The sequence below is a fragment of the Erpetoichthys calabaricus genome, chromosome 9 (genome assembly GCF_900747795.2).
Source record: "Erpetoichthys calabaricus chromosome 9, fErpCal1.3, whole genome shotgun sequence".
Classification (NCBI taxonomy): Eukaryota; Metazoa; Chordata; class Cladistia; order Polypteriformes; family Polypteridae; genus Erpetoichthys; species Erpetoichthys calabaricus.
Window position 1 is genome coordinate 28,390,613 of NC_041402.2, and position 19,741 is coordinate 28,410,353.

At 42.2% G+C, this 19,741-nt stretch overlaps 1 protein-coding gene across 5 annotated transcripts in view; it reads right to left on the reverse strand.

The window, feature by feature from the left end:
* The window catches only part of sh2d3ca (SH2 domain containing 3Ca), a 255,417-nt gene that overhangs the window by 105,451 nt on the left and 130,225 nt on the right, over positions 1–19,741 (reverse strand). Inside the window, exon 1 of one of the 5 annotated variants that reach the window (XM_028809207.2) lies at positions 17,145–17,561. The exons of 3 other annotated variants lie outside the window; for them this stretch is intronic. In XM_028809207.2, the coding sequence (XP_028665040.1) occupies positions 17,145–17,225 (81 nt within the window). In that variant the 5' untranslated portion in view covers positions 17,226–17,561. Of the gene's footprint in view, positions 1–17,144; positions 17,562–19,741 lie in introns of those variants that run through there. One more of the 5 variants, XM_028809209.2, reaches the window with a different exon arrangement.

Genomic DNA, 19,741 nt, shown 5'->3' on the forward strand with positions numbered 1-19,741 from the left:
AGTCGTCAGCTAATTGATCGCGCTCGGGAGGACTATTCTGTCGGTTATTTCTTCAATGCACTCTCCAGATATACAGTATGTGGCTTTTTATGCACTCCTCATATGTCTTTGCAATCCAACAGAAATCAAAAGTGGCCAAGGTCTTTAATAAAAAGACTTTGCACTTAAATAACATCAGTTTATCATTAACAATGGTGAAAAAAAAACAATTGTGAATTTCCCCTTGGGATTAATAAAGTATCTATCTATCTATCTATCTATCTATCTATCTATCTATCTATCTATCTATCTATCTATCTATCTATCTATCTATCTATCTATCTATCTATCTATCTATCTATCTATCTATCTATCTATCTATCTCTAAAACAATCAAATATCTCATACAGTAGCACTGCCTGCTCTCACTTTCTTCCTGCTGATCACAATAAAGCAGCACACTTGCACTATGCAGTGTCGCAAGCTCTGGTGTGAATTATGACCTATGACCCGACACCAGAGTGACCAAAACAGCACCAGAGGAATTCTGCTGACCAGTCGAGGCCTTTCCCACATTTCTTCACAAACAGCCCAAACAATTGTAGATTTTAGTTACTCCTGATCAGCTGGCTGAATGATGTGTGATCATGTAGGCTGTAATTAGCTTTCAAGGGGCCCTGAAATGCCCGGCTAGTGGTGAGGAAAATAAACATTATGAGCAGCTACAAATCCACAAACTGACATTTTAGAGCATCTAGTAGTGAAAATTGAGTGGCAAACAAATAGAAAACTAACCCCAAAAATCTTCTTAATAAATTAAAGTAATATGTTTGCATCCAGCTAACTGTAAATGCTAAACATTGAAGGTTCTGAAGCCTGGCTGTGACGGATGACAAGCTTAGTGTCTTAGGTGACCACCATGTTGATCTGATGCTGTGCTTAAGAAACCCCCTCATGTAAATAGGGAATAATATTCACTCCACTCAGAGAGTCAAAATAGATAAGCAGGGAATCACTGACTATTATTAGTGGTCATTCTCCATTAAAGGCCAATGGGGCCTAATCCTGACAAATGTGCAAAATACGTAGTAAGTCTCTGTTGCTATAACTTAATATGAAAATGTTAACAACCCTTAGCTTTGTCTTCTTAAGCAACTGGTTTTCCAGTTTTCCAACATATGCTCCATATAACGTAATTTACTTATTCAAAAACACATTGCTTCTTGCAGGAGGTTTATACATAAACAAGGATATAATCAGTAAGGTGGTTAAGATGACACGATACCAAATTCGATGGAAGGACAGACGACGGAGAATCAGCTGAGTTGTAACAGAGGGACATGGACAAGCCTGAGCAGATTTGTGGCACATGAAAGTTAATGTTAGCAAAGGTAAAGCACCACAGGTATGAAGTACAAATGTTAGATTTGAATACACAATGGGAGGTCTGAAACGTTAAAATGCACCTCATGACAAGGACCTGGGAGTCACAGTGGGCTCATCACTATCAACATCCAGACAGTGCAGAGAAGCGATCAACAAGGCTACCTATGATGTTAGATTGTATATCATGATGTGTGGTGTATCCTGGGAGGTTCTGCCTAAATTATGCAGTATAACACATCACCTGGAGTACTGTGTACAGTTTTAGTCTAAATATTACAAAAAAAAGACATAGCAGCACTAGAGAAAGCCCAGAGAAGAGCCACCAGGCTGATTCCAGGACTGAGAGGCATGAGCTATGAAGAGAGATTGAAGGAGCTTAACCACTTCAGTTTAAGCCTACGGAGGTTAAGAGGTAACATATATGACTGAAGTGTTTCAACTTATGAAAAACAGTACAGTAGTACAGTTGATCCCAACTGCTACTTTAAAATAAACTTTGCATGAAAAACACTGGGACACAGTTGGAAACTTGTCAAGGGCAGATTTTTCACAAATGTTAGAAACTTTTTCTTCACGTAAATAAACAAAGGCACATGAAATAAATTACCAAGTAGCCTGGTGAAGGTAAGGGTTAGGGTTAGGGTTTCACGACTTGATGTTGTTTTGGATATATTGCTTATATTTATTTACTGTTTTGAAGGTTGTGCTTTTAAGTTATTTTCATAATATATTTTATTATATAGTTCACTTCAATCAGGTGACTTCTTAATCTTCTTTTGCTTAAACTGTAAAGGCTCAGCTCTTTAAGCAAAATAATTAACCCAAGTATCAGGATGATATACAAAGATGCTTAGTGGTATGAGTTTAAATGATTAATTTATTCAATTTTTGGGCCTGGTCAGGCTGAAGCCTGCTGTTAGTAGTTGGAGTAAGCTGGATTGGTTGAACCTTTTCTGGGCTTCTCAGAGAATGGCAGCACTAATGGAGGCCTCAACCACACTTTTGTCATTTATGAGACTCCTAATTATTGCAGGCAGTAAGATGGTTAACATTATATTTCTACCATAAGAAGGAAGTAGTGGTGGCTCTGAGGCTAGGGATCTGCACTGGCAATCTGGACGTTGCTGGTTCAAATCCTGTAAATGCCAGAAGTGACTCTGCTCCGTTGGGCCCTTGAGCAAGGCCCTTATCCTGCAATTGCTCAGTCCTGGGTATGACATTAACCTGACCCAGACGTTAACCTGCATCCAACCCTGCAAGGAGGCCCTCCAACCTGCAGGGAAAACTTTGAGGTTAGTGGCAAGATTGGCACTCCAGCCACTGTAAAAAACCTCACACTCTTCCAGTGTGGTGCTGAGGTGGCTGCACTCGGGTCCTAATCTGGGATCCTGAGGTGGTTTGTCATGTGCTGGGTGCAGCAATACACCATATCAGCACATCCTCCTAACCTCTCTCGTAAGAAGGAAAACAGTAGACCACAGAAAACTAAACCTGAAAATAGGTCAAAAGATGAACTGTAAGTAAATAAATGAAAAGAAAGCCTAATAAACATCAAAACCCAAAATACTGAGCCAAAATCACAGTCAAGAAACTGTTGAAAGATCATAGCTAAAGAATTTAAAACCAGAAACACTTCAAACCACAGAAGATGAAGCAGTCAAACTCAGACAGTGAATATCATGAGAATTCTAGAAAGTTGATTCAGTTCATCTGGACATACAGTAGTTCTTTTCCAGGGAGATACGTTACATCACTCATCCAAGTGACTTCCTCAGTCTCCATTATTGAGCATGCATCGAGACAATATCTTGAGAAGCCTTTTTAAGAATGGTCACTCCAATCTTCTTCTTCTTCTTTTGGCTGCTCCCATTAGGGGTTGCCACAGCGGATCATCTTCTTCCATATCTTTCTGTCCTCTGCTCCTTGTTCTGTCACATCCATCACCCGCATATCCTCTCTCATCACATCCATAAACCTTCTCTTAGGCCTTCCTCTTTTCCTCTTCCCTGGCAGCTCTATCCTTAGCATCCTTCTCCCAATATACTCAGCATCTCTCCTCTGCACATGTCCAAACCAATGCAATCTCGCCTCTCTGACTTTGTCTCCCAACCGTCCAACTTGAGCTGACCCTCTAATGTACTCATTTCTGATCCTGTCCATCCTTGTCACCCCCAGTGCAAATCTTAACATCTTTAACTCTGCCACTCCAGCTCTGTCTCCTGCTTTCTGGTCAGTGCTACTGTCTACAACCCATATAACATAGCTGGTCTCACTACCGTCCTGTAGACTTTTCCTTTCACTCTTGCTGATATCTGTCACTCCAAGAATGGTCACTCCAATACCATCACTAAACACAACCCCTGGTTCCTTTCACCTTTTATCCTGGATACCAGTCCTTGCACAATATGGCAATACTCATAACAAAAACAAGAGAACATTACGGTAAAATAAAATAAACTGTTTTAACCAGTTTACATACCAAATTCATAACAAATATATTTAAACAAAACCTGAAATGTAGATGAAGACATTAACAATGGTTAGAAATCTGCAGCTTTTTTCATCGTATTCAACGCCACAATATTTTTTCAAAATGGGATCACAAGCCTGCTCCCCAAGTGGCTGGCAGCATCCCAAGGGACAGTCTGACAAGTGTTTTCAGCTTTGCTTCACTCGCTCCAACAAACAGAAGCCCGGTTTGTATTTTGGACTTTTGTTAAAGAAAAAAAGAAATAAGGGCAGCCCCGGCAACACCGACTCAGGAATTCTCCTCCAAGGTAGTCAGGGCCTCTCTCACATCAAGTATTTTGTGCACACAGAAAAAGAAAGACCTTAAGAAAATGAAGTGGATTAGAGGAACACTGAAGGCAGCCTCTGACTGACAATGAAGTGGAGATACAGGGGCTCCTGTTAATGTGGGACACATCAGCTCGCCTCAGATGGGGCCTGTCTGTCATAGCTCCTCAAGCACAACAGACCATCCGCTGACATTTTTTGCAAGAATTTCCTAAATGTGTATTTATGTTGCCTGTACTTACATTTACTGCCATTTTCATGTTTGTACCCATTTAATGTTTGCCCATCATGGAACCAGGCCTGATGGTTGATCACACAAATGCTTGATGAAGCAGATACTTCTTTGCTGATACTTTCATTACTGCCACTTTCACGCTGGTGTCCAAGAAGGTTTTTTCATTTATAACCATATACTTTTTGAAGAGATTTTTGAAAATGTTTTTATGAGTGTACCATGGGATATGAAAAGTTTTGTAAAGAAAGAACAAAATGCTCAAAGGCAAAGGTGGAGAAAAACAATACCAGGGGATGAATGAAGGGATTGTCAGAGAACAGGCTAAAAGTCAGAATGCCAACAGAAAAACAAAATGCTAATTTTCAATACTAAATGGCGAAAACAAATCCTGAACTTCAAAACTAAAGGTGTAATCATCATCTAACAAACTTATTGCATTTAAAGTGAATTTGTAATCCCAAATCCAGGGTGCAAAGTGTGCCATGATGCCACAGAGACATCACTTGTGACACGAGTCAGACCTTGGGAATGGGCGCCCCTGCTATAATGTATATGGCAACACCCAGAAAAACAAAAAGGATGTGGCGTCATCGTAACAGCGATAAAAAAATAAAACACACATATTAAACAAAATGTACGTATGTAAAAATTGGACAGTAAGTTTCAATAGGATAGACCCCTTCAGCAAGTTATGAAGAGCAAAGCAGGCCTTTTATTAGGGGCAAAATCAAACAACAGTCCTTGTCATAAACTAAGATAGTTACACAGAGCGTTGTTACCAAGTATAGTTGCAAGTGGAACGCCTCCATTGCTTTTTATTATGGATGCCATTATGTCACAGTTTACATGACTTATGTGTCATATGCCTAACAACCATAAAACATCATAGCAGTCAAAAGCCCAAAGAAGTTCTGGTCATAAATAACATAAAATGGCAATGCAATGAGGTGACCACAATAACAAAGGTTAATAAAATTGATAAAAAACGTCAAGGCAAACACCAATGCAATAGATTAGTTAATGAGTCGTTCATGATCTAATTATTATTCTTTGTCTGGTAAACATTATTATCCAAGGTGACTTACAAAATCAATATACATAGAATACATTACAGTGACTAGAAAGTATTACTAATTTTTCCTCGTAAGCAATTCAAGACATGTCTGCCAACATCACACATCCATTCACATTGCCACATCTCTCACCACTGCTACAAAAATCAGGTTCATGTTTCAGCATCTTATATATAAACATCTGCGCGTGGAAGTGTGTGTGTCTGTCCGGCCTGGAAGTGAGAGGTGGAGTCGGGATAAGGGCTCCGCCTACGAGGAAACAGAAAAGTCGCTGAGTCGCTAAGAACAGAAGTGAGCTGAGCACATCAGCAAAACGAAACCTCAGAAGAAAGACAAAGTCACTTAGCCACTAACAAAGGGAAAATCATATCCCTTTTACTTTTCCTCCCCCCATTAATGCACAAGTGATGCAGGCACATCGGCAAAACGAAACCTCCTGGTTGAGTGATGCCCAGAGTTGTTCCTTTCAATTACTTGACATCTCTGCATATCAGTTTATTTTCTGACGATTTCAATAGTTTCTAGGATCCCGGGCTTTTAGCAGCACAGGCTTACACAGCTAGTACTTTATAAAGAGCTGTTTAGCATACGCTCAGTGGACACCTATCTAGTACCAGGTAGGACCTCGCTTCCTTTCTAAAAAAGCCTGAATACTTGAGATGTGCCGTCAAAGAGCTTCCTAGTCGAGTCAGCTAAGCTTTCTCTCTCTCTCACTCTCTCTCACTCAGTCCAACACCAAAACTGCACTCAATTTGTTCTCAATGCAAATCCTGCCAACTACACCAGGTGCTTTATTGTGAAATCACACCACAATCCATCCCAGGTTACACATTTTGCACTGTGGTAACTGCCAATGGTCAGCCTGAACCCGTGAAGCCTTCTGTCCTTAGAAGCAGTTCTTTTAAAACAAACGCAATAAGAGAATTCTTATCCTCGGGCACGAAGGAACTGTCTGTGAGCACTCAAGTGGAGGGTTTTCTGGTAGCGTCAGCTGAGCTCCTTTTCTCATTCAGCCCCTACATTCTGTGCAACATCATCACCACAAAGAGATTGCCACCTTTCACATCTCTGCTGCTCAGTGTGGAATATTCAGTTTATTATTTAATAAATCACATAATGTATAGTACATATTATTATACGTAGTTACAGCAAGAGACACAGTACCACTCCACAGATACCGGGTCCTACACGGTCAATAGGTGGCTATAAATTGTCCCGAGTGTAGGTGAGTGTGTGTGTGTGTGTGTGTATGTGGGTCCTGTGATGAACTGGTACCCTGTCCAGGGTCAGGGTAGGCCGAGGCACCCAATGATACTAAAATAAATAGAACAGCTTCAAGTACGTGCACATGTACAGGTACAAATCTTTTATTTTGTATCTGATTGTACTTTTTGTTATCCGGTCAATTTCAAATAAACCAATAATAAAGAAAAATCAAACCAAGAACATGAATTACAAAAAAGGAGTGCAATTCAGAATTAGAACATAAATGCATCTTACAAAGAGGGTTTATCTATCCATGAAAGCTGATAAACACTTTGAATATGGAAAAGGCTCTCCTATAAATAAAATGTTTAGAAAATTAACTTCCCTGCGGTGGTTTGGCGCCCTGCCCAGGATTGGTTCCTGCCTTGCGCCCTGTGTTGGCTGGGCTGGCTCCAGCAGACCCCCATGACCCTGCGTTCGGATTCAGCGCGATGGAAAATGGATGGATGGATATTAACTTCCTATAAAGGAATCAAACTGTTGAAATGCTGCTACATTTGTCCCTTGTTTACATGGTACGGTGATACAAATGAGATGTCTGTTTGGTTAAAGTGTAAAATAAAAACACCAATTGTCGCGATGCACAGGCTAAGCCATACTCATTATTCACATGAACCCTGCATGCTGCGCTTGTTTGTTGCGGCTTCAAGTTAAATTGTCAACTGCTTGACTTCTAAGCAACCACAATACCTTAGCTCAGTTCTTTTTCAAGTTTTTCAGATTTATATTCTTTATCTTTTCAACTCCTCTTGCAGCCATCACTCTTAATAAGCGTGTCTGGAACATAATGCAATGTGAATTGCAAGTGACTTTTTACAGGTTTCTTCTACAAAATATAAAAATAATAAGATGTGAAGGCAGGGCTTTAAATCTACCTAATGAAAACTGGACAGACTTATTCTGATGAGCTCGCTGGACTTTGCATTTCTGTTGCAAAAGCACCTAATAAGGAAGGTTGGGAGCCTATGTACGTATGTTCTTGTGGGTTACCATTTAATAACAATCTCTAATAACATAGTAAATCAAAAAGTGTCAACATATACAGAATTTACACACTGCCCGTGTTTAATTGCATGGTTTGGACTTTTATTTGTTTTGTTGACTTCATTTCATTTTCTACCTACTTGTCCTGGTGAGAAACCCAGTGGCAATACGCCATCTTATCCTCTGTAACTTTTTCCAGTTTTGTAGATAATTCTCAGATGCCCCCAAAACCATCAGAGAGAAGCCCTTTAGGATGTCCTGGTATGCCAGCTGGGATTCTCCTTGTGGGCTGTACCTGGCAGCATGCCCTTTCTTGGGGGGAGGCGCCAAGCAGATGGCATCCTAACCCCATGCCCAAACCACCTCAGGAGTTCTACTCCGGGGTCCTCCCGTATTACTGAGGTCATCATTCTGTTCCGAAGAGTGAACACTATGCAGGAACCTCATTTTGCCCAGTTGTACTCACAATCTCATTCTTTTAGTCACTACCCAGAGGTGAGAGGAATTTGTAAAACATTGTTCAAGGATGTAGCACCCACCTCAGCATCACACTATGGTAAAGGTACTCAACACTGTCACTGCTGCACCAGTTGGCTGACCAATCTCACAATCTCCGTCTACCCCTATTCAGGAATGAGATCCCAATGTACACCACCATTTTGTGTAGGGGCCCATCCCTTACTTAAAGGGAACCAGCCAATTTTTTTCTATAGAGGACCATGACCTCAGGTTCAGAAGTGATAATTCTAATCCGAACCACACCGCACTCTACTGTGAACCATTCCAATGTTAGAGGAAATCAAGAAGACAGCATTATGTGGAACCCTGAGGCTCCCAAACTAGACACTCATCCCCGCTGCACCCTGAAATTATGTTCTAAAAATGTTTTATTTGTAAATGTGTTCCAGATTTCCAGGATTACTTCACGGCTTGAGCCAGATACTACTCCAGTCCTCCTCACACATAAAAATAAATTAAACTGGACTGAGTTAGGGCCAACACGGGTGAGCACATCTGCCTCAAACCGCTGACCCCGTCTCTATGTGGAATTTACGCACTCCATCCTAGTCCATATGGTTTTCTCCAGGTACACCAGTCAAGTCACAAAGTGGAGTGTCTCTAAATGGACGGGTGTGAGACTAGAAGTGTGAGTGTAGGCCCAGATCTGCCCTGTCACCTTTTGTGTTTGGCCTTGTTCTTAATGGAGGTGAGTCACTGACATGGCACAGGCTGTTTTACAAAATTAATCAATGAACAGAACTGACCTGAAATTAATGTAACAGTAGAGAAGTGTGTGGCAAGACATAAAACTGGGATTACGTTTCAGGTCAACTCTTCACACCTTTTCAGTAACTCTATGGCAAAATATTTATGAATGACTGTCTATTTTTGTAACAATATATTGTTTAATAGAATACTTATTGCTAAAGAGACATTTGTTCATAGTCAAAGCAAAAATGATGTGTCTACCTAATTAAAGAGGATGAATTACTGTTTGTACAACTGAAGATTTCAAACACGCAACTTCAAATTTCAAGCTTGACGTCTAACAGAAAGATAATTCACACTGCTTAAAAATAAAGTATAATATAGCAGTTGTCCATCAATCTATTTCTAAACCCATTTTGTCCAGTATGGAGGCATGGGGTGGACAGTGTACGACTTGAGCAGTTAGTACAGGAAAACAGCTTGCCATGGACAGGCTAAGCTACAAGTGTGCAAACTGACACGGTCCAGTGATGAGATCAGCAGCTGCCATCAGCAAGTCTGAACAACCTACAATGGGAAGATGCATAATGTGACACTGGCCTTAACATCAGTCTCTATGCTCTGCAAGGAAAAGAAAGTCACCAGAGTGAACCCTCACGAATACGGTGTCATGCACATTGTGATCTTCAAGAGTGCTTTACCAGGACCGATTTTAAGCAGCACTCGGGTGACACCTTCTATAAGACTAACTGTCATCATCCATAGTCCTGGTGCAATGGAAGTCCCACCCAAGGACTGGTTTCACATCCAAGTACTCATCACTTCTCCCCTTCTGGTGAAGATAACATAAAACCATCCAGAAACAGGAAATAGTCATTAATCAGCCCTCAGCAAGCAGATGGGACACGATGGCGACCAGGCTGACGCATGTGCAGCATACAGTGAATACATTTATTTAAACGTAACTTTCCATTAAATGGGATTTTTCCAGCTGGGCCCCAAATCTTTATCATTCCTTTTGTATTTATTATGGTCAACTCCTTTACACCTTTACAATAACTCTCTATTATAATATTTATGAATACTTATACTACTCATATATTTATGACATTTTCTATTGCTGCCCACAGACCTTAAAACCTCACCCAGAAGGCACCAGACCAGCAGTACAGGTACGTTGACCGTGTTGTTACCATGCTTCTCCTAACTATTCACTCATTCCAATAAAACGTCATGAAGGTGTGGGGGGGGGGGGATCTCATCCCAAAAGACAGGAACTGCGCTGTATGTCAAGGAATTTCAGGACAAAATCAAAGCCTGTCATTCACTCTTTGCCTCTCATTTTCTCCAAATGCTTTTTTCTGGGGAAGGGCTGTGGCAGCAGCAGGACAACTAGAATTCCCTGTCCTCAGCTACAAATATGTGCTCCTCTAGGGCAATTCCAAGGTGTTCCTGAGTTAGCTGAGAAATATGAGCATGTCCTGGGTCTGCTGTGGAGCTCCCACTCTTTACCTTCTTCTTCTTTCAGGCTGCTCCCGTTAGGGGTTGCCACAACAGATCATCTTCTTCCATATCTTTCTGTCCTCTAAATCTTGTTCTGTTACACCCATCACCTGCATGTCTTCTCTCACCATGTCCATAAACCTTCTCTTATGCTTTCCTCTTTTCCTCTTGCCTGGCAGCTCTATCTTAAAATCCTTTTCCCAATATACCCAGCATCTCTCCACAATTCTTTTTTGGCTGTAGAGTGCAAATTTATACCATAAAATGGAAAAAAAAAGATCTGAAAATTATTATTATAAAACACACGATGGACAATGATGACTTTAACTTGTTTTTTTGCATGCTTTAATGATGTAGGAGTGCCTGTGAAAGGGAGAATTCCAGAAGTGTACTTGTCAATGTAAGTACAGATTTTTAATAAACCAGATCTCTGCCCTAACCGGGGTTCTCACCTTCTCCTGGTTTTGTGTGTGTGTCCCCCTATGTCTCCACTAGCTGTCTTCTGGGTGCTCTGCTTTTTTTCTCCCACATCCCCACAACCAGGTAGGTTAAATTATCTGGCTATTCCAAACTGGACTTGTGCGGGTGTGTGCATAAATAGACCATGCGATGGACAGCACCATATTTCTTGCCTTGCTTTGGAGCCCACTGTGACTCTAAGTTGGTTTAAGCAGGTTGGAAAATCGTATGATATGAAAATATTAAAGTAACACGGCAATTCCAAGGCCTCCTGTCTTCAGAGCATTAGAACAGCTGTGATGAGAACAGGTCATTCAGCCCAACAAGCTTGTCCATCCCATTCTTATCTAGTTGATATTTTGGAGGGTCCCTATGTTGTATGTTATGGATTTTACTTTCGCTTTTTATTCACGTTATTCATCACGTGATTGTAAGGGTTCTTGGCCACAGCTGGGCTGTGATCATTGTTCTTCAGCAGTACCGTAGTGTATCGCAATTTCTGATTGGTCAGATTCTTCTGCTACATGGGTCAATCTGGGGGTCAGTCTAATTACCTCTGGGTTAAATATGGCCACGCCACTGAAATTCAATATCCCTTGCTGTATAATTTCAATTAAAAGATTTTCTCTGTTCGTGTTATAGTTAGTGGTGAAAATCGGGCAGTTAGGGTTGCATTTTAGGTTTTTGCTCCACTGACTTCTTTTTTGCATTCTCGTGTTAGCGTCTCCCAGTTTAGGTGCTCACAATAATCATTGGGACCTTGTCCTTATAACCCTAAAGTCCTACTCTCCACCATGGTAGTTGGTAATTTATTTCATGTGTCGATAGTTCCTTGCTTGAAAAAAAATGTTCTACCATCTTTTATAAATCCAGGATAGAAAATATACATCATGTCCAATTAAACAAAGTGAACAGTTATCCTCTGTTAAAGCATCCTTGCCCTTCTCTAAGGCGTCTGTTTAACTGCTTGTTATAACTGCTGGTTATATACAATACAATGCAATTAATTTTTGTATAGCCCAAAATCACACAAGAAATGCCGCAATGGGCTTTAACAGGCCCTGCCTCTTGACAGCCCCCCCAGCCTTGACTCTCTAGGAAGACAAGGAAAAACTCCCTAAAAAAACCATAGTAGTGAATAAATGGGAGAAACCTTGGGAAAGGCAGTTCAAAGAGAGACCCCTTTCCAGGTAGGTTGGGTATACATTGGGTGTCAAATAATATGGGCTATATAAAATACAATACAATACACAGAAAAGAACACAAGTCATCCTCAATTTAATATAAGAGTGCAATAGAAATATTACAAGTACGGAGCAGAATTCAACGGTAGATGATATTACATAATAGGATTTGGATTATATGAGGTTATATGACCCCGAAAATGTCACTAGCACTCACTACCTACTGCCATTAAGTATGTAGCATTCACTCTGGTTGCTTATAACTTTTCCTCCTCCTCCTCAGGTTTCTATTGCATGCTCTGCCTTTCTAAGGTTAACCAACAAATATGGAAACCCGTTGGTTATAAGAGAACCTGTCCAACTGCCTCCAGCACTGAGAATAAAATCATTCCAATTAAAAAGATTTGACACACGGTTGCGTCTTCCGCTTCAAATAGCTACCAGCTTTAATGTGCCATTGATATTTCAGTGCCGGAATGAAAACATGAAGTCCATGCTTGCCCTTTCCTCACAGCTGCATTTTCCCTTTCAAATATAACTGTGGCTGCCTGCTGCATTCCTGCTCTTACAAGAGCCTATGAGGCACTTCAAGTAAAGCAGAAAACAGCAAGGTAAGAAATGGAAACGATTTGAACATGTACACCTTGTTAAGGAGACACAGGCAGCTCATCCAGGAGACCAGGTTGTTCTAAGTCAGCCCTTAAGCAATGGAGCAGTTTCAGGGTGTTAATAAGGATATGGGCCTCCCCGGAGAGGCAATGAGTCCCTGCTGCCCATGTGTACATATGAAGCTGAACTTGCCTAAAAACAATATGCCTTTCTTGTGAAAATGTAACCTTCCTTCTGCTCAGTATACTTGTTTGCTGGTATGCGGCTCAAATCTGCTTTAGTTTAACGAGAATAAGAGTGCACTGATGCCTGCAGCTCAAGGTGCCTGCCATTCGCACAAGATTTTCTCAGATGTTGTTAAAACTGTATTCCTCTGGCAAAACAGCCTAGCAGGTGCAACAAAAAATTGACCCTACTAGACCAGAAAGACATCTCTCTGCCCAGTCAAATTGCTGAACAAAACACAAAGGTCTTTAACTGACTGAAATCAAAGATTAACAGGAAAAGGGAAATCTGAAATGGAAAACTCAGAGTTCATGGAGATCCAAGATATAAAAAGAAGGATCAATCTGCCTAGGATGGAACTACAATAACAAGAATGGTAGTGTAGTGCTGTATAATGTATAAAATGGTGAAAATAGAGTGACAGAGCTAAATCACAATATTAAATTAACACATAAAGAGTCAACATGGGAACAGTGGTCTCATATTTTAAATTCACTTTTAGGTGTTAACACTGGCAACTTTGATGTTTTTATGGTAGGACCAGAATGGAGTCAGAATACCGAGATGGTAAATTAAAAAGTCAGGAGATGGACTAGTTGAAAGAAGTGAATGGAGGTAAAATCATAAACAAGCAAAGGATCAGAAAACCCTAAAGGAGTCAAAAATACAGGTCATGTTGGGGATTATGCACTGGTACAGTGCGTTGCCGCACCCACCACATGACAAAACAGTTTGGGATCCTGGTTGGCAACCCCCCAGGCAGACACGCAGTCCAGTCCCACCCTCCAGAAATGACCCTATATCTGCCGCAGCCAGGTGTTTCGTGGGTGTCCCCTTGACCCCTCCAGCCACTCGGGTCCTCAACAATGAGGATCCTGCGAGGCGGATCACCCTTGGAGAATTGCGCTACATGGCTGTAGTGCAGTAACTGATGCTCCCTCACAATGCAGGTAATGTGCCTTATTTGGGACTCCATGAGGAATTTTTGATGCAAAGTCAAACTAACAGGACCCAACGATCCTCTGAAGAGACACAGTACCAAAGGAGTCCAGGCTTTGTCTCTGATCACTGGATAGCGTCCATGTCTCACAACAATACAGCAAGACAGGAAGCACCAGGACTCTAAAGACTCGGACCTTCGTCCTTTGGCATAGATATCGGAAGCGCCACACACCCCTTTCCAGCAACCTCATGACCCCCCATTCTCTCCCAATCCATCTACTGACTTCATAGGAAGAGTCACCAGAGACATGAATGTCACTGCCGAGGTAAGTAAACCTCTCAACAAGGGCGCCACTCTCTCTGCAGACAGACACATTGCTGATGGCTGTGACTAAGAGGTATTAAAGGCATGGATGTTGGTCAAAAATACCGGCCACCAAAATTCAAACTAATGCAAAACAAACGTTACAAAATCACTATGCACAGATAGGTTTTCTTTTATAGCAGCAGGGCAATGACATCACTGGTCATTTGGCTATCAACAGTGGAAATATTCTACAAAGAATATGACAGCACCGATGTTTTCATACTAAAAAATGGTGATGCCAAACGAGATGTTCATAAAAAATAGAGATATGCTGACTTTAATAATATTAAAGAAAAAAAAGACAATAAAACACGTACAAAAATAGGACAGACCTATGCATACAGGCAGTGCAGTGTAGTGGTTAAGGCTTTGAACTGCAAACCCTGCTACTGACACAGTGTAACCATAAGCAAGTCACTTCACCTTAAAAATGTTCCACTTGAACACTGCTAGCAATTGTCAGCCCTCGGGGCGTCCCCCTTGAAGAATCGCAGACGTAAAGCAATGATGTTTTCTATCCATGGAGAGCCAACACAAGACAATCCGCAAACCATTAATGACCCTTACCCATTCAGTACTATTGCGATTCACAATTCTGTGTAACCCAAAGTCAGACAGCATGCCACCCACAATGGGTAACGGCCCATAGTTTAAGAAGCTATGCCATGTCACCCTTCCACACAACCGGTCACTCTGCCTTGGTTAGAATGAGCCGAACATCTTATGTTACTTTACTAATACAATCCGCATTTCACACATCATTAACAAGAAGAGCTTAAAAAATGGCAGCAGTACAAAACATATCATGAAAATAAGCTATGCTGGCACCCTATATGCCAGTTGGCCTGGATTTAACTTTTTTTTTAACTTTCTTCTCTAGAATTGTCATTTATTTAATTTGTTTGCCATTTAATTTGAATAATATGTGAAAATAGCAACAGAGCAAAAACGGGTACACTTTTAAAAATAAAGGTGCCAGAGTGCTTCTTCAAAGCGATGCCATAGAGGAACCATTTTTGGTTTCCTAAAGAACCATCCAAAAGAAGGTCCCAGAAGGAACCATTATTTATTTGGATTTTAGGTTTAATAAATAGCCATGAATGGATGATAACAGAGTTGAGATATACCACGGGATTCCTGATTTTAAAAGGATTCTTGCTGCATACAAATAACACCGGCGAAGGTCAGGTTTTCAGGACCTGTTGGTATCCTCTTGGGTCGCCAACTGTCCATTAAAGATTTTGGTTTTGTACACAAATAAGGCACCTTTTGAAAGCCCAAAGAGCACATTTTATATGCAAAGAACCCTTCCAGAATGCAGTGGCTCTTTGTCAAGCATCGAACCACACAACACAGTAAAGTGCTGTTTAAGAACCATTACTTTTAACAGTGTACCTGGTATTAATGTACTGCCTAGCCTTGGCAAAAGCCAAATGATCCATTACGATTTAATCATCGTTGAATGCAATTGGCACGGAGTTATTGGCTACATTTTAAGAGATCATCCATCATTCTATCCATTTTTTGGTTTGTGGAGAACTGGCAACATCTGGCTCAAAGCACGACTCAACCATTGACAGGATACCAAAACAGAACACTCTTTAAATATACTCACTCAATACCTGGCCAAAGCAGAGAAACCTCCTAACCTAACACACAGATGGAAAACAAAGCACCAGGACACATTTCCTACAGAATGTACCAACTATTCATAACCTGTAAGTGGCCTGAGATTTGAACTTGGGCCTTTGGGGTTGTGAGGTGGTAGCAGTATCCCTCGCCCCACCCATACTTGATGACTCAGATTGAATCTTGATCAGACATTTAGTGAAAAATGTTCAAACTAAAATGAGATCCTTTGTGAATGTTGTCCATTCTGCTGCTATCTGACTAAATGATGAAATGATCACTGTTTTTCCCCACAGTACCAGCTTTATGTACTGATGTGTAAAATGTAATTGATGAGATGTGCTGGAGTCATTTGACTGCAGTTAGATATTGCTATGGTGCTCTGATCTATTTGCTCTTTGAATCTGTGATTTGTTTTAAGTATAAATCAGAACACGCCTTTCATCTTGTCTTAAAATAAACCTTTCATCTCCAGTATTTCTAGTTAGTGTATCAGCAGGAAAGCCAACCCAGCCTTCACGCTGCTCCATAGACATATCACCTGGCAAAGAGAGCAGCTGGGTCAAAACGATTCAGCGCAGGGCAACACCGTGTGCCCTCTCAGGCTAGTGACTCATGCAATTAAAGCTGCAACACCAAGATGCGCAATGAAGAGCTACAGAACAGATGTCTGAATTAAAAAGTGTAGCCCACCCAGCTCATCATGCTTCTGAAGTTTGATTTTCCTATTATGCATAATGAGAGAGTGCTGTGGCACTATCTTTGAGAACCTCACTGCACACCTGGTTTTTCTGTGACTGCAATCAGTTGGCAAATTTATTACCCATATCACTAACCCTCTCTCGCACATAGTGGGGATCTCTTCAGCCAATCCCACTGTCAAAGCCGAGTGAGGTACCAGCATTAGTATCCTCACATCAGAAAACTCTGATGTGATGTGAAGACCTGGTCCGATTCCGGGCTGATGCCCCCGGCCACACACTCCTCTCTCAGACACTCAGTCTTATGTTCATGCCCTCTTAGAATCTGCTACAAACAATAATGTACATTTACAATATTAAACACATGCACAATTTTCAAGACGCTACTGAAGGATTTTTAACTGTTCAGTAAGGCAGCTGCGTGGTGCACTCAGCCCAGCCCTCGTGTCTCCTGGAGGCTTGGAGGGGCAGGTGCCTGGAGCGCGTTCCCGTATCTCCTACCCCCTAACAGGTGACCCACCCTGGCGTCTCGCTGGGCAAACACGAACTCCCACGATTGCTGCGAGGATGTACTGCATGCAGCGGTTCGTCTCTCACCTGCACCTGCATGAAGGATCCCCGGTAGAAGCAGCATGCCGCTGCCGAAATGGCACTCCACAGGCTGCAGCGCTCCGTCATGGTGGCCACCGGCGCCGAGTTTGGGCACTACAACTGCCTCGTCTCGTGTACTCTCTGCCGCCCCGGATTTTGGTATCCCCAGCCAGCTCGGTCACGCAGCCGTGAATGCCGCCGGCTCTCCTGTGCAGATTGCTTCTGTCATCCTTCCTCCCCTACTGAATTCGCCGATTTCTGCTTCTCTCCGCTCACTGGTCTCTAGAGGGGATGCGAGGAGGATTACCTCATCTTTTTCTGCTGAGGCGGGGGAAGGGGCGTGGCTGTCTGTAGCTAAAGGGAACCCCGCCCCTTACTAAATAAACATACAGGCGGCGCACGCTCGCTTAGATACCGGGGTCCGGGGACTTGAATGACCCCACACGTTATATGCTCCACTAGTCAGCGGCACACCATCCATGCACCCATTCACCACACGCAGCCACCCACGTGTGAACAACTTTCACGTGCATCCATATTTCATTAACAGCAATGCACAGCCTCTCGCTGTCATCGCACGCGCACCCACACTCATTTACAACAGTTGCCCGCTGGCACTCACGTGCTGACATTCGTGCACGCGCACGCACACTCTTAATTCATTGTATCCCAGAGAGGTCCGGTGCCACTCTTACGCTTACGGACGTGTGTGGGAGTATACCAACCTGCAGATACAGAATGGTACCGACGTATAAAAGACGTGACACTTACATTTACACCTTGGTCGTCTGTGGGCACGGGCACGTAAAAGCATTGCACGCACATGGCATTAAGTGTACACCACAGGTGCCCAGAGGCACCCTAGCGCTTACAAACACGCCTGTCCATGGAGTCTCCGATATCGGGGGTATGGATTACGCAGTGGGGCATCCTCAGAAATTTCTGAAACATTAGCGCGTGCCCAGGTTTGTTTAGGAAATAACCGTTTTGGTTCGTGAGTGATCATCTATTCACGCCTATATCGGTAATAATAAAAAGAAACTGTCCTTTTTAGTTACGGCGACTACGACTCCAGCTACAACGGCCCAATGATCCGATGGATAAGCCGCCCGTGCATACCAGGCGTTGGAATCCTCTAACGCGCCCACCACATAGCCTACTGTGGATTCAAGAAATATTCAGACCCCTTGATTATGTTGTACATTTAATGTGAAATGGGAACATTTGATATTTTTGCACATCACTCTATTCTCAATAGCTAGGCTGACGGACGTCTTGTTTTTTCTGACAGTCGCGTTTTTATGCATTGCGCACCGTTTATTAATGTCTTGCTAACAGATGTAATATACGTTTGACAACGTGCACGAAACTGCAAGGGGTAGACCCGAGAATGTTATACTGCTCTTAATATGTTGTTAGTACAGTAATTGTGTTCCATTTTGGAACTATGAAAATGTACACAGCCTATCGGTAACCCATAAACCATTCGTCTATTGATATACATTTTGCAATCCAACCCAGGCAGGCTTGCTGCAGAACTGGAGCCTAGCAGCACAATGGAGGAACAATCCCTGAAACAGGGCACCAGTATAACTGCATTGAAAATATGCTTTCAGAAACATTATCAGAGGCTTTGAGAGAAATGCCCTTAACCTGCAATTTGCTTCATCGTGGGTGTGATATTAACCTGCATCCAGCCCTGCAAGCAGGTCCTACAACTTACAAGGAAAACTTGGGGGCTGGTGGCAGGATTGGCACTCCAGCCACTGTTGAAAAAAAAACTCACGCTGTTTTAGTGTGGTGCTGAAGTGTCACCCACTGCACTCGGGTCCCAGTCCAGGTGATTCGTCGTGTGGTGGACGTGGCAATGGGCTATCAGCACCTGCTCCCCACCTCTCTCTCTCTCTGCTGTGGTACTCCAACTTTAATTCTCCTCGAGATGTGATTGGAGTCCACAGGTGACAAATTGAATTGACTGGACAAACATCTCTGTATAGAAGATCCCATAATTCACACTTCATGGCAGGACAAAAACCAAGCCAAGTTTTTTTGGTAAAGTATTTTTTTTTTTTGTAACACTAGAATTCCTTTTGTGGTACACGCTTACATTGAATCTGATGGTGCCAGGATAGGCTACAGCCCCCTGGGACCCTAAACTGGAGTATGTGGGTTTGAGTACGACATGCTGTATCTAATTTTTAAATCATTTTTAAATGTAATACTGAAGTGCCTTCCAGGGAGGATTCCTGTCTTGAAGCCAATGCTACCAGAATAGGCTTTAAGCCACTGTGACCCTGAAATAGATGAAATTGTTCCCATGAATGGATGGATTTCTTTTACAATGTGACAATATGCTGGTACAGCTCATAACAGTTGAGGCTCACAACTCCCTGGCCCTGGGTTCAATTACAAACCAGCTCATATTTGTCCAGTGTTGGCACATTTGTTCCATGTTCCATGCATATTTACAACTGCCAGCTTTAAACTGGCTCAGTATGAGTGTGCGAGTGGGAAATATATGGAATTAGCATTCCATCCAGGCCTGGCACTTGCCTTGTGTCCAGTTCTGGTCAAAGCCCATTTAGGCAGGATGGACAGATGTC